At 42.1% G+C, this 14,724-nt stretch overlaps 1 protein-coding gene across 2 annotated transcripts in view; it reads left to right on the top strand.

Moving 5' to 3' along the window:
• The window catches only part of PID1 (phosphotyrosine interaction domain containing 1), an 84,043-nt gene extending 69,623 nt beyond the window's left edge, over positions 1-14,420 (top strand). For both annotated transcript variants that reach the window (XM_038145824.1, XM_038145825.1), the window contains exon 3: positions 12,451-14,420. In XM_038145824.1, coding sequence (XP_038001752.1) covers positions 12,451-12,927 — 477 coding nt within the window. In that variant the 3' untranslated portion in view covers positions 12,928-14,420. The remainder of the gene's footprint in view (positions 1-12,450) is intronic.
• The last annotated feature ends 304 nt before the right edge of the window (positions 14,421-14,724 follow it).

The following is a 14,724-nucleotide window of genomic DNA, read 5'->3' as shown; positions in this document are numbered from 1 at the left end:
GGAAAGTGCTGGAGAAAGTATTATGCACTAGTGGTACTCTTAGTTTGATATGATCAAGGACTATTAAGCTCTTAAAAGATTTGCTTATTCTATTAAATAATATAAAAAACTATATTGAAAATTGTAACTCTAGGATGATGATAAATGGGACTGAGTTTCTGCTTGTTACAGAGCTGTGAAACACCTTGTTAATGGAAAATGTTGAAATAATTGCCTTTATAGGAAAAAAAAATCATAAGAGTTCTGAGATTTTTACCATCTCTATATTGGAGTCATATTGATTTTTGGGTGGTGAGACCTCCTTGAGCTTATTTTGCTATGCAATGGCCTGTGCTTCAAATTATTCATTTTGCTTCAAGAGAATGTCATAGGCATCCTGTAGTGTTAATTTCTTTAGGAAGTTGCATTCTGTTGTCATGCTGAAGAGCCATTTCAGAGTCAGATTTGCTTTATCCAGGGCTGGCCCTCTGTCCCTGGTTATGCCAAGCAGTAGCTGGGTAAAGGTGTCTGAGTGTCAGTGGCAAAGTCCCTCGTGAGCTCTCCACTCCCTATGGCCATAGCCCAGTGACTGCCAGACTGCAAACTGGAAGGTAGAAAATAGAATTATGATGTTTTTAGCTGCTGGTATTCATTACTGCATAAAAATGATAACTGTGAAGAAAAACAGTGAAGGATTTCTTTATTTTCGTAAGTAGTTTCTTTTTTCCTTAGAGCTCTAAAATTTGCACCAGTTTGTCCTTTGTCAAACAGATCAACAGCAGGGCTGTATAATCTATAGCTACTCGCTATAGATTTTGTCTTTGCAAAGTCAACTTCAGGGCCAGTGGAATCTATCAAAATTAATTTTCTGCCCTTTGTAAAAGCCACGACCTCTGCAATACAGAGAGATGAACTGTGGATATGAAGGGAGCTTCTAGGAGCTTGCTGTACAACTGCTGTGAATAGTGATCAGTCTGACCTGCAACCATCTGATTGCTATTGGGGGCAAGCTGCTGTAATAGATGACATAAATTGCAGCAGTGATAAGCAGAGCTGTCCCCAGAGAGGAGGATCTTTGCCCCCATCCCCTTCTTTCCTCCAGACAGTCCTTCACTTTGGAGCGCTGCTTTTTAGGCTCTCCCATCCAAGGTTCAGTGTTTCCTTTTATCTTGGCTGAAATTAGCACTATAGAAATCTCCATGTCTCAGTTTTGCTGCAGGTGGTTAAGGGCTGCATTTCTGGCTGCTTTGCAGGCTCGTCAACTTAGAGGTGAAATACAGCCAAGAGAATGGGCTGGAGGCAACAGAGCTTTTCTGGGAGAGGCGCTTGGGTGGTACTGTGATTAAATTAATCAGAAAAGGAAGGAGGCTCCCTCTGTGACACTGTGAAAAGCCTCCTGATGCAGAGAGAAATTTGCAGGAGATGAGCATCTCTGGAGCCCAGAGAGCCTGATGAATCCTCAGTTCACTCACAGGGCCTAAGGATCACTTTCAGGTCCTTCTGTGCTGGTTGGAAAAACATTATCTAAATGCAAAGTGACTGTACTGAAGACACAGGCAACCACTAAATCCATTGTGAAAACAGGACCTTGGAGGCACTGTAAACCATGGCTTTGGAAATGAATTAAAAACTGTATGGCACTATTGTCTTCCATCATTATAGTCTTTGGGACATATTTATTCCTTTAAAGTCTTCTGTTTAGTCTGCTAACATACTGTCGCATTGTTGAGTGGGAAATTTCTGGTTTAATTGTAATACAGTGTCATAAACCTTAGAGGCAGTGAGATTGTATTCTTTTTTGTCTGTGTAGAGCCTGTGTTGCTGTGGCCTGGATCCAGAATTTGATAACACAAACAAGTGATAAATCAGGCATATTTATCTAAGGACTCATTTGGCAATAAAAAGAGTTGTTTAACTATATTTTCTTCTTCATAATGTGTTTAGTGCTTTTTATTAAGTTGAAATATGCAAGGTCTGTTTTTCATTGCTGCAGTGTAAGCGCTCCATCCCAGTGTAGGCACTGTATTTCTTCTTCTCCAGCCTTCAAATAAGACTTTTCCTGGAGATACTAAAATTTGTGAGAGCGGGAAAAATCTCAAAGGGTTTTGTTAAGTCATGGAACTCATTTCACATAATGGTTCATGAAGGAGATGTAAAAGTAATGACAGAGTATTTTAATCGGAGACTTTGCGGGATGTGGGTACAATTACATTTGTATGGGGTTGATATTTCTGTGTTCCCCTGTACTCCTCAGGGAATGTGCTTCGTTTGCAGTGTGTGAATGATAGGAGAAAGACCAAGTACTGCTATTTCTGGGAGTCTCTGTGGTTTGTTTTGTATTTTTTTCTTTTTTTGAATGGTAATGGTCTTACAGCACTTGGGGGAGGAAGAACTAAAATAATTTTATGAGCATCACTTCTGTTCTTCCTGTGATGTAGACTTGACACTTCCTTTGATATGCAATCCGAATTTGTAGTCATCTTCAGTGGTTTCTGAAGTTGGCTCCCTTCCCTTTTGGTCTTAATTTCAGGTGTTGTCAAGTTGTGCCAGCAATCAAGTGCTGTTGAGATTTTTGGTCTCCAGAACCGAATGTCTTAGTAACAGAGGTTTTGTTCAATTTTATTACTTGGCATCTTCTTTTGAGGGCAAGAACTAAAGGAGAAACACAAGGATCTCCTGGGGAATGCACAAAGAAGGGAACCTTGAGGACTGATCTCTTACCCATAAAAGATAGTGAAAAACATGCATTCTGCGTGGCTGTCTGGGAGTGCTTCAGTGCGCAAAGTCTTGGAGAGTATGTGAAATACACATGCCTCAATGGAAAAGGTGGCTGAAGCAGTAATTGTTCTTGTACTCCCTCTTTGCATGCTCCATGAGGTACAAAAGTTTTTGTAGGACTGGTGCCAAAGTGAATTTTCTGTGGGTTGGAAAGGAAGGGGAACAAAGTAAAAGCGAACAGTCTGCTCTCCTCTGTGTCCATGGGCTCCTTCCCTCTACTATGAGACAACAGCTGTGAGGAGCCCAGGACTAAAAAGCTTTCTGGAACATGCTGAGGTGCTTAATCAGATTTCCATGTTCAGTTTCAACCTCATGTGAATAAAGAATGTGTCGTGAAAGAGGTTTGTGTGTACTTTGAACGTAAGCATCAAGGTAGGTGTCTGTTTGCAGGGAGATTGTGGTCATGCCAATTTATGCCACATTCTCCTGGCAGAAGGGATGTGCTCAGTGAGAAGGTTTTGAGGTAGCAGAGGAAAGGTTTTGGAAGGACTTTGTCTGAAGGAAACTTCAAGAAATTACAATAATGGCTACAGAATGAGTTGGTTTTCTCACCTTCCTGGCTGCCTTCACCTCTCTCCTTGCCTGTGAAGACTCCTGAAGGGCAGTGGGAAATGAACTGGCTTATACAAGTATTAATTTCAACCCAGCAGTAACTGAGTACAGAGAGAAGAAGTTACATGAGGCAATGAAAGGAGACAAAGGGAGGAAAGTGATCTAAATAGCAACATAAAGAAAATATTTGGGAATAAAAGTAATCATTGACTTGTACAATAGGGTGTCCAGCAGCCCTGCTGAGGTTGTATGTGATGGATGTATTTGTTCATTCAGTTATGTCTTGCACAACAACATTTTTAAATTGCTGCTAGAATGAAATTGATTTCTTGAGTTTTAAATAGTGCAGTGTAAATCTTCCACTCACACCAGGACCGAAGAGTCTCTGACTGCAAGCTCACTGCAGTTTGCCAGTTCCACTTGATTTCATTTCAGATTCATTCCTGCAAGCCAAACCACAAAAAGAGCTTCCTGTCCAGTGGAGAATGAAATGCAAGAGGCGATCCTTTGATTGCTAACGGGAGGCTTCAGGGAGCAGAACTGGCTCTTGCTGAGGTTGTGTTTGGGCTTGGTTAACTATTTTGCCAAGGAGGCAGAGACTCCTGGTCACTGGGATATAAGTTAGATGCTCTTAGGTCTAACTGAAAGCAGTACTTTAACACCTGGGGTAGTTTATAAAGAGACTTGCTGAGCAGCAGCCTGATGTGATGAAAGGTGAAAAGCTTGGATGGTTGTGTTTCTCAGGATTGTCTTCCAGAAGGAGAGTTTGGCTCACTGCTTTATTTACCCCACACTGGCTGTTTGGCCTGTGTACTCAGTGGGCTTTTTCTTGTTGGCTTTCTTTCCTCTCAGAGCTTATAAATTAAGCCATCAAGGGTACATTTTTTTTTTCCTCTTCCAGTACATTTATTTACTAAATCTTAAACTTGCCAAATTCTGATGTGTTTTCCCATGTCCTCCTTGAGCAGTGTGGGGTAGTGTTGGTGATGGGGCTGATCTCACAGGGTAAGGAGGGTTCCACTCCTGTGAGCATTCTGCAGGGGTTTTTGTCTTCTGCTCCCCTCCCCAACTGCCATCAGTGGGAGGCCTGGCAGAGCTCAGATTAGACGTTTATTTGGCTATGAAGAGGGGCTCTGAGATGTCTGTGTGCTTTTGGGTGTCTTACTCAGAGCTGGGACAGGATCTCAGAGATGTGCCCTGCACTTTGATGCCAATCATCTGCAGTTCCTGGGGTGTTTGTCCTGCATAGTGTTTGAGAAGTAAGTCGTTCTTCATGGGTGAGCTCTGCCCTCAGAAAAGTCCATTCCCGAGAAGCTGCCCTGCACTGGATGTTGGGACACCCACTCTGGATCACAGTAACTCACCTGTTCTGCCTGCTGCCATGTTAAAGGGCTTTCCTAGGCACCTTCAGAAGCAGCAGCACTGAAATTGGTATTATGTTTTTCTTTCTACTGGGGAAGAGCATTTTCCAAGAAAAGGTATTTTCACAGTGCCCCAGCTCTTCCTTCTCCTTTGCTTGCTACAGCTACTGAGAAGCATGGGGGCTGTAAAACCTGAAAGAGCAATGATGGACTGAAAATGAGAGCTGTTCTGTCCTTCAAAGACATTTAGTCGGGGAACCATATCCAAAGTGACTCTTCTGTGCTATCACTTTATGCCTTACTTGTGTGGTGGCCCCTTCCTGGGGGGCAGCTAAGGCAGGATCTGCCGCATGGTCACAGCTGAGAAACTCGTGGGAAAATACAAGCACCTGCAAAGGGCTGCTGGGAGCATGGCTGTGGGGACAGATGGACAACTGGAGCAGCTGCTGCCCAGCAGCTGTTTTTCCTTAGGAGTTCTGAAGATGTAAAGAGGCAAATGCATTTCTTGCTGGGCTTGTTTATTATCTTTGTTTTCAAAGGGGAATGGTAGTGTGGCTGTAAGACTTAAGTTCAGCCTTGGTCCCACAAAAGGAGTCGAATGCTGTTGACTTAACTGCTGAAGAGATGCTGGTGCTTCCAGCTTGTTCTGGAGCTATCCTTTGATTCCTTGGAATAAATCAGGCAATAACTACTGATTGTTTTGGGTTTTTTTTCTCTCCTAATCCAGTGGGCAGCCCTCAGAGTTGATGGTTATTTTCCACTAAATAGTTGCCTAGCTCTGTCTGTTCTTCCTCTGAATTTTGTCTCAAAAATAAAACAGTTCTTTACATATTTCTGTAAGCCACTTTACTGCATTTACTGTGTATTTCTTTGTGCTGAGGAGCCCTGCCGTTCCCACAAAGACCCTTGTGTTCGTGCTGCAAGGCTTTGGCTGGACACAGGCAGTGTGGGTGAGGAAGCAGTGACAGGCAGAGGGAAACTGTGCAGCCTTTTTACTTGACTGAGTTATTTTTTGGGTCCTAAGCAAACGTTTCTTGAATGCAGTTCGTGGTATTTGCTCAGTGATCCAGTGGAATGTCTGGGATATTTTTGTTTTTCCTTCAGAGCCAAAAAGCAGCTTTTGGCTCTAAATCCCAAGCTGCCAGCCTGAGGCTGAGTCACTGTGCTTTAGGCTGAGGAGAGCTGAGTTGGTGTGGTGAGACGGGTACCCTGTCCAGCACAGAGCGCTCCTGCTGTGCCTGGAGCTGGATGTGTTAATTAAAGATGTTGAAAATGATTCTACAGCTAAATCTGCTTTTATTGACATGAAAGCTGTGCCAGGACTTTCCAAGCTGTTGGGCAGCATGCTGCAGGCCTGTCCCACTTGTATCCCAGCTCCACTGAGGATAAAAGAAAAACTAGTTTCAGCCGTCAAATCTGTGACTCTTTGGTGAGCCCTGATTCTCCCCAGCCACTCAGCTTGGAGGTGCCACTGGGGGCTTTGGGCACACTGTCATTGCAGTGAAGTTGAGCACAGGTTTTCTGAGTAGCAACTTCTTGCAGAGGTTTCCAGATCTTGTAATGATGTGGAGATGAAGCTTGCTGTGTCCTGGCCTTGACAATATGTGCCTAGAGTCTAGGTGGAGCCTGAACTTTCTCATCCTGCATCTGCTTTTGTGCTGCAAACCCAGGGAGCATCTCTATGTATGTGTTCTTGCAGCAATTTTAAACAAGACATGCATATGTCCTTCTAAACCTGCTTTTGGCTGCTGTTCTTCCAATCTCCTCTGCATTCTTCTTTAAAACTTCTGCAAGTTTACCTGATCTTTAGGCTGGTGGTTCTTGGCTTGGCTGGGATGAACTTCAGCCATTGGAACAGGTTTTCCAGGGAGGTGGTGGAGTCGCCATCCCTGGAGGTGTTTAAGGGGTGTCTGGATCTGGTGCTGGGTGATGTGGTTCAGTGGTGTACGGGTTGCAGTGGTGGTGCTAAGTGGATTGTCAGACTGTGTGATCTTAAAGGTCTCTTCCAACCCTGATGTTTCCATGATTCTGTGATGGTTTACTTGCTGACTGGAGGGTTTGTACCTGTGCATCTTAACACAGACCCTTACAGTCACTTTCTTCATTGCCACGGATCCTGAAGGTGCCACAGGAGGAGTTCTGTTTTCAGGAAGAAAACGTCTCATTACCTCTGCTTGCCTCACATTTAAGTGAGGCAAACTGTCTTGATCAAACATAATCAGTAGCAACTAGACCAAATTTGAGGCTAAGGGAATGTTTATTTTAAAACACTGATAAACAAAAGAGACAGTCATCTACTATTAAGATTTGCACAAGATTCAAGATCCTCTAGGGCATCCTCTAGTGACTGCAAATATGCATAATAAATACCTGCTAGCTCAAGGCCAGTGCTCTATTTTAAATTTTTTCTTCATCTTCTGTGTTGATGTTTGCTGACAAAGACCCTCCTTATCTGGTATGGAAGAAATACTTATATTAAATAAATAAACAAGGAGTTAATTTTACATATAGTCTTTTGATCATGGTCTTCAATAATGAGAGAGCTGAGAGTCCTGTGAGGTATGTGTTCCTGTGCCAAGCTCCTGTGCCAAGAGAGCATCTGTCCTCCTGTAATGCAGTAATTACGGGTCTTTATAGCTTGGATCTGCTGTCTTGGAGCACTGATAGTCTGTGGGCTGGGGATAGGGAACAGAAGGACAAAAAGTCATTTGACTGCCTAACTTCAGGTGCCTAAGTAAGGCTTGTGAGATAGGAGCTGTATGGATCCATTGGGGAGTCAGATCTGAGGTCAGAGCGACACATGCAGGAGCTGAGCTGCTCTTTATCTGCCATGAATTGCAAGTGAAAAATGTGAGATCAATGATAAAAGAGTATGAAAAGGAAAAACCCCTTATTAATTCTGACACATCATAGTGGGCCAGAAGTGTAAATGTCTATGGCTGCTGCTCTACTGGTCTTTCCAAAGTTGGTAAGCTCTTAAACATAGTTATTAAAAGACATTTTCACCATATGTTATTGGATTGAAGGAGCTGAAAACAACAATGTCAAAATACTGAGATGTTTCTGTCTTTCCAGGAGAGTGCATGAAAAATGACATCAATTATTCTTCATGTCCTTTGACGTGAGACATCTCTATGTTTCACATGGGTGTAGCCGCATTACAAAAGGGCAAAGGCACAGCATTTTTCAGTTGAGGACAGTTTTGGCAGATACTGACACTGGTGTTGGCGAATCTCTAGGGTGAAATAAGGAGCTCTTCAGAACATCTTGGCTTTTACAAAAGGTTTGGATGCTTGCAAGCTTAGAGGTGCTGAAGTCTCAAGAGTATTTTATGTCATGCTTGGTGACAGTGGCTTGCCAGAGGATGAAATTTGACAGAGAAAGGCTGGAAAGAATGTGGATCATTTTTAACATTCACAAGAAATTTTTTGTGAGGTCTATGTATCTTCCAGAAATTTGTGGAACAGATGGAACACACTAAGGGCTAAAAGGGCCACAAAGAAATATACTCTTATCCCTGGTAAAAGATATGACAGGAAAAGCCTTCACTGCTTAAGGTAAACCCAGTGGCATTGAGCCACTGCATTGCATTCCTTTTCTCACTTAAAATACAGTGTACAAAACAAATAAAGGCTGCAACAGCTTGATCATAATTTACTTGTTACAACCAACCTGTAGCTACTCTGCCTTGCACTGAGGCTAGAATCGTAGAATCATGGAATCATTAAGATTGGAAAAGACTTCCAAGATCATCAAATGCAACCTTTGACCAAACACCACCCTGTCAACTGAACAATGGCATTTTGTGCCATGACCAGTTGTTTCTTGGAAACTTCCAGGGATGGTGACTCCACCACTTCCCTGGGCAGCTTGTTCCAGAGCTTAATAACCCTAGAGGGGATGGAATAAAGGTCCTGGCCTCATTGTGTATAGATGACACTTGCTATAGAACATGCCACACTTGCACAAATTAGTAATTTTCCTGATGTTTGCTGCCAAGTGAGTTCCAGAGTTTCAGAGGAAGAAAAAGGATTATTCGGTCCTGGTGAACTTTTGCTGGTGGTTAGAGCTGTATTATCACAAATGTGGCTTTCAGCCTGCACTGTGGCTTTGTCTTTCATTGTCAATGATCACTCTCTGGTCAGTAAAGCTGTGGAGTTGATGCTATTCAGGCACTTCAGTGTGTTTCTGTACGTGCAATGATAACTGTAACAACATCACTACTGCTGCTACTACTAATGTCTTTCTGTGCCCTTCACATCTCTTTCTTATGATTATTAAAGATGAAATTATGGGGGTTTTGGAGGTCTTTTTTATACCTGCTGGCTTCACACTGATGAAATATCAATGATTTTAATGGGAAAGACTACCAGTGGGAATTTTTGCCTCAAAATAGCTTTTTTTTCCCCAGCTGATAATGAAAGGAATTATTTGTTCTTTGACCTTTGGTTGGCAGACTTGGAAATAGAAAAGGAAGATGGTTGTACTCTACTAGCTTCACAGTAATGGTGTGGTCAGGGGTTTCTGAACATTTAAACCAAGGTGGGTATGCTGTGAGATGTGTCAAGGCAGGAGCCAAAATGCAGAGAGTAGTGCTTGTGGAATAACCTTGTAACTCCAAGCTCAGGGAGAAGTACCTTTCCGGGGGTCAAAGAGTGGAGGTGTCTCCCCAGCCCCTGTATCCCTGTTGTGTTTTAGCAGGGGACCTTGCTGTGATAAAATGTTAGACATCTGTCTTCACCAAGAGCTTCAGTGATGCTACTCTTGTCAAATGCTTCTATCTCTACTAGGAAAAAAAAAATCATTCATTTTAAAAAACAAAAAGTAACAGCACTAGTTGGTGTAGATGTTTCTATATAAGAAACAGTGCAGGAGAAACTTTAAAGTTGAGGTTTTGTTTGTTCTTTCCTATGAGCTCCTTATTGTAATGTCTGAACACCTTATAAATATTTATGGATATGTCCTCAAATGAAAAAGGAGATTTATATAATGGAGGTTCAAAGTGATGTTAAAAGAAGCAACTTTCCAAGGTTCCTACACAGTTATACCATGACAGAACTGGGACAGTAAATCAGACCAGTACATCCCATTTTGGTAAACAAGCCAGAATTCCATCCTTGTTATTAGTTGCTTTTACACTGACTGCTTACAGAGTAATTCACTGCTTTTGTTTCCTTAAAATACAACTACTTTATTTTAGGAAAGTCCATTATTTTTTGTAGCTTCACTCTTAAGCAGGCCACACACACAGATTGATGGCCAACAGGGGGTTGCAGTTAGCTGCTGCAGAGGAACAGAGGAGAACATTAAATTCAATTTATGCTGCTGTGTGACAACTTACTCTGATTTTGCTCCTTGGCTGCTGAAGGTGTCTGAGCATCACTTGGGAGTTGCCCATGCTCAGAAGCTGATGCTGTGTGTTGGGGTGAATTTGCAACACTGACTGCCTGGGATGGAGCTGCCTTTGCTTTCCTCCCCTTTCCCCATCCTCGTGCTGCTGCTCAGGGCAGCTCACGAGCTGGCAGCAGCTTCCTCTTCAGCACAAGCCAGCAGTGAAACAATTCCCTGCATCCCCTCTTGTGCACTCATGAGAGGTGCTGATTTCTGTGGTCTCCAGGTGACACTGAGCTTCTCCAAACAGCAGCTGGGGGCACAAAATGTTGCTGAGGTGGCAGCTCTCTCCTGCAGCCAGGGATTCAAAGCTGTATTTGGGCAGTGACAAAGTGCATGAGCAAGAGGCTATTTTGCTGTTCCTCGGGGTTTAAAGTCTTTGTGCAGATCTCTTTGAAGCTAGTGAAGGACTTCTGATGCTGCAGTGGGCTTTGAATTTGACCCCAAATGTCAGTTTACAGTGTTTGTCTTTTGTTAGCTGGCTCGTGAGTATGAAGCAGTGCTGAGCAAACCTTTGGAGAATATATTGAATGTGCAAATTTGCACAATGATCTTGCTTCGTTCAAAGCAATCTGACTTTGGATATATGTTGAAATACCCCCCAGTATGCTGTAGACACATTCCTTTTTGGTCCTGGATGTGCTGTTTATATGTGTTTAGTTGGCACTGTGAACTCTGAGGTTTTCTTTTAAGTTTTTCTACAGTACTTTAGGGAACTCAACTCTCATCACTCATAAAATAAAATAAGGCAAAACTCTGGTAGGTCTTGCCTTGTTAACTGTTCTAGTTGTTGTGTTTCCCACTGTTCCAAAAAAAATACAAAGCTTTATAAGATTCAACGTATTCCCAGTGCAAATAATGAATATTTATAGGCAAAGAATAAGACTTCCCATTTTGAAATGTCAGTGCAATGAAATTGCTTTTTTGGCAAGCATGATTAAGCCACACAAACTTCCAATAAAGTTTTGTAAGCTTTTCCCTTAATTATGGCTTAATTTAGGCCTCTGAGTTTAACAAAATGTGTGAAACTTGCAGCAAAATATTTTTCTTGTGGAAAATTTTGTTTGCATGGATTACAAATCCTGTATTTCTTGTGGTTATGATTTTTCTAATGTGCTTAAATGTGGAAATTCCTTGTTTTCTCTTTACATTTCTTAACATATTTACAACATAAAAGTAACCTGTAGTGTGTGTTTAATGCAGAATTTTGAAGAAATTAGTTTGAAAAGTGCATGTGATTACTTTTTTCCTCCAAATGCCTTGAGTAAAATGTAGAAGAGATTATAATACATCAAACAAGGGGTAAAAGATTCTGTCTAAAGCAGTTACTGCTGCAAGAGAGAAATGAGGAACAATTTTGCTTTCATATAGTTGTTCTTAAATGCACCATCCTGACAACAGCAATAAAAAGAATAATCTACATAATTGCATTTATGTGGCATTGACCTGTCTTTCCTAGAGAAAATCCCTTTTCCCAGATAAAATCATCTTCCATTCAGCTGTAAGTGGAAGGAAGCCTCATTAGTAGCTGCACAGATTTAGGGGAATGTTTCTGCACAGGCTTAATACAGAATTTTGATGTGGACCTCCTAGTGAATTTGATATTTGGTGAACAAATTTCTGTAAAGGCACTAAAACCACCCTGCTTTCCTGTGCTGATTGCCTAACAGGGTACTTACTCAAAAGGACTAGACAGGAAAGCAGAGAGATGATGTGATTAAACTTAGGTAGATTTATTACTAGATTTTTTAACAGCATATTTTCTTAAATTGATGCAATAAATATCTCAGCCCTGCTCAAAGATAAAGTTTTGAACAGCTTTGAGCTGTTCCTGGCTTAATACTTAAGTAGAAGTAGCTGAAGTGGTGGAAAAACAGGATCATTTTGGAAAAGAAACATTCAAACAGTTTAAAATCCTCTACTGCGATCATGCTTTTCTGACCCCCTGCAGCCTTGCATTATCAAACTGAGAATGTCTCCATCTCCCTAATACTAATGTTTGAAATATGATACAGATAAATCGTCTGAATAAAGTAGGAAGGAAAAAAAAGACGTGGTTTGCATCGCAACTACCTGGGACCTGCTCCAATGGCACTTGCACTTGCTAAGATGAGCTTAGGGGTAGTCAGGGACTCTAAAGCTGGGCTTTCTAGGGGAGGGGAAGAAAGTGGAATGCTTTGAAACTCAGTTTGAATGGTGAAGTCAGCATTTGCAAAAGCAAATATTTGGGAAGCAGTTTGAAAACTGTTTTATTGAAAATGATGCTGAAATCGGGGAGTTTGTGAGGGGAGGTGTGTGCTTTTATTTCCCCAGTGAAACTCCCTGGGACGGCAGAAAGTACCACCAGAGTCTGCTCTCTGTTTTCACCTATCTTTGTTCTTCTTTGCAGGTTACGTATTTGGGTAAGGTTTCCACAACAGGGATGCAATTTTTGTCAGGCTGCACAGAAAAACCAGTCATTGAATTGTGGAAGAAGCACACACTCACCAGGGAGGATGTTTACCCAGCTAATGCCCTTCTGGAAATTCGCCCTTTCCAAGTCTGGCTGCATCATCTGGACCTCAAAGGTGAGGCGACAGTGCACATGGATACCTTTCAGGTAGCACGTATAGCCTACTGCACTGCTGACCACAACGTCAGCCCAAACATCTTCGCTTGGGTCTATCGGGAGATCAACGATGACCTGTCCTACCAGATGGACTGCCACGCTGTGGAGTGTGAGAGCAAGCTGGAGGCCAAGAAGCTGGCCCATGCCATGATGGAGGCCTTTAAGAAGACTTTTCACAGCATGAAAAGCGATGGCCGGATCCACAGGAACAGCTCGTCGGAGGAAGTGTCTCATGAATTTGAATCTGACGATGGCTGACTGAACTCATTCACAGTTCAGCAAAGGCAGAAATGGCTTAGGGAATGAGAGCTGATAGATGAATAAGCAACAATTGCAACTGGGTAATGAAAGGACTGCCAAACACTTGTCTGACCAGCTTTTTAAATCAGAAGAGCAATTTGGTACCTACAGATATGCATCATTAAAGTAATTGCGTTGCATTGAAATCTGCTGCTGTAAAAGTGAGAAAAAGATCTCCCTCCCCCACCTCTGTTACCCTCCCATCACTGTCCCTTTCTTGTCTCTGTAGTTCAGGTGCATACCATGAAGTACAGTCATTCCTGTTTGTCTTACGAGGCTGGTCAGGCAATTTTATTAGTTGCTTCTCTGGCATTCCTAGCTGCAGGCTGATGCTGATGCACAAGAGCAAATAGGCCTGGAAAGTCCTAATGGTTCCCGAAGAATCTTTCCCCGTGATACATCACACAGATCCTTTGACCATACGTAGGCTAAGACAGCCATACACAGCCTTTTAGACTAATGGCCTGGCATTCTGCAGTTAATTCACATTTCACAGATAAAAAATGAAAGATGCTTGTATGTACACATTATATCATATGCTATCCTTTATTTTATTCATTGTACCTATTTTCTTAATATACTGGCTGCCACATCTTTCACCCAACACCAGTAGTTGCAGTTTCAGACTATGTGCTGCAGGATACCAAAAACGGGTGGGCAAAAATACTCCCTGGTGGCTGGGGGCTCAGCAAGTCAGCACTGCTGTCTGTGCATTATCCTACCCTGATGTGCTCCACAGGAGGGGGCCCACTGGGAAGAGTTGAGGGACGCTTGGGTGTGTCAGTGTTAGAACTGTGACTTCTCATCAACCTCAGGTGTGACGAGATCCGAGCACGGTGGGCACAGCTCTGTGTTCCCCTTTCCGCATTGCTGGTCAAGCGACCCTGGTGGGGTGGAGCTGGCAGTGTCTCACCACACAGGGCTGCCTCACTGTAAAGATCAAAGGAAATGGTCCCTTAGGAGTCAGGTTTGAACATCTGTTCTGGTTGAGAACCTCATGTTAAGATTCCCGTTATCTTTCCTTGTTCACAGATATACAGTCATGCCTTTCTTAAATGCAGATGTTTAATAAAACTCAAATAAAGGAAAAACTTGTTTCACTTGATATTTTTTAAGGCTGAGAGCAGATCAATAGTTTGCAAGTAATGCTGCTCCTTTGTACAATTTTGTTTGTAATTATGGTAATGTTAGGGGCACTAGGGCACCTTACAGAAGCCTTAAAAGAAAGCTAATCCAAGCAGATAGCTCTGTGTCTGTGTTTTGTGTCTCTGTGTTTGTATGTGAGAGTGTATGTGCGAGTCCAGTGGTAAAGCATGTAGATTGAGCATGGAGATGTATTGAGGAGGGCCCGCGCCTCTTGAAAATATGCTTGTTGCTTTACAATGTATGTAAACTGTTCTCCAGCATAAATGCATTCATACTTTAATAAAAAAAAAAAGTTTTGAGTTAAACCTTGTTGGTTTTAAGCTGTCTTTCCAATGTAAACTCTGTGGTTTTGTGTGTGTGGGTTCTGTGTTTATTTCATTTAGTGGAATGAAAATGTTAATTTATTTCCAATTAATTATTGCATGAGTCTGCATGAGAATTGCTGTTAACATTTTAATATTATTTTAATTTCAGTATTTAGGTCAATTATTGCTGTGAGGTTTTGGTTTGGTTTTGGGGAGGTATCTTGGTTGGTTGGCTCTTGGGTTTTTTTGTGTTTTTTGTTGGTTGGTTGGTTTTGATTATTTTGGGTTGTTTTGGGTTTTTTGT

The sequence above is a fragment of the Motacilla alba genome, chromosome 9, assembly GCF_015832195.1.
Source record: "Motacilla alba alba isolate MOTALB_02 chromosome 9, Motacilla_alba_V1.0_pri, whole genome shotgun sequence".
NCBI lineage: Eukaryota > Metazoa > Chordata > Aves > Passeriformes > Motacillidae > Motacilla > Motacilla alba.
This window is presented reverse-complemented; position numbering and strand designations above follow the sequence as displayed.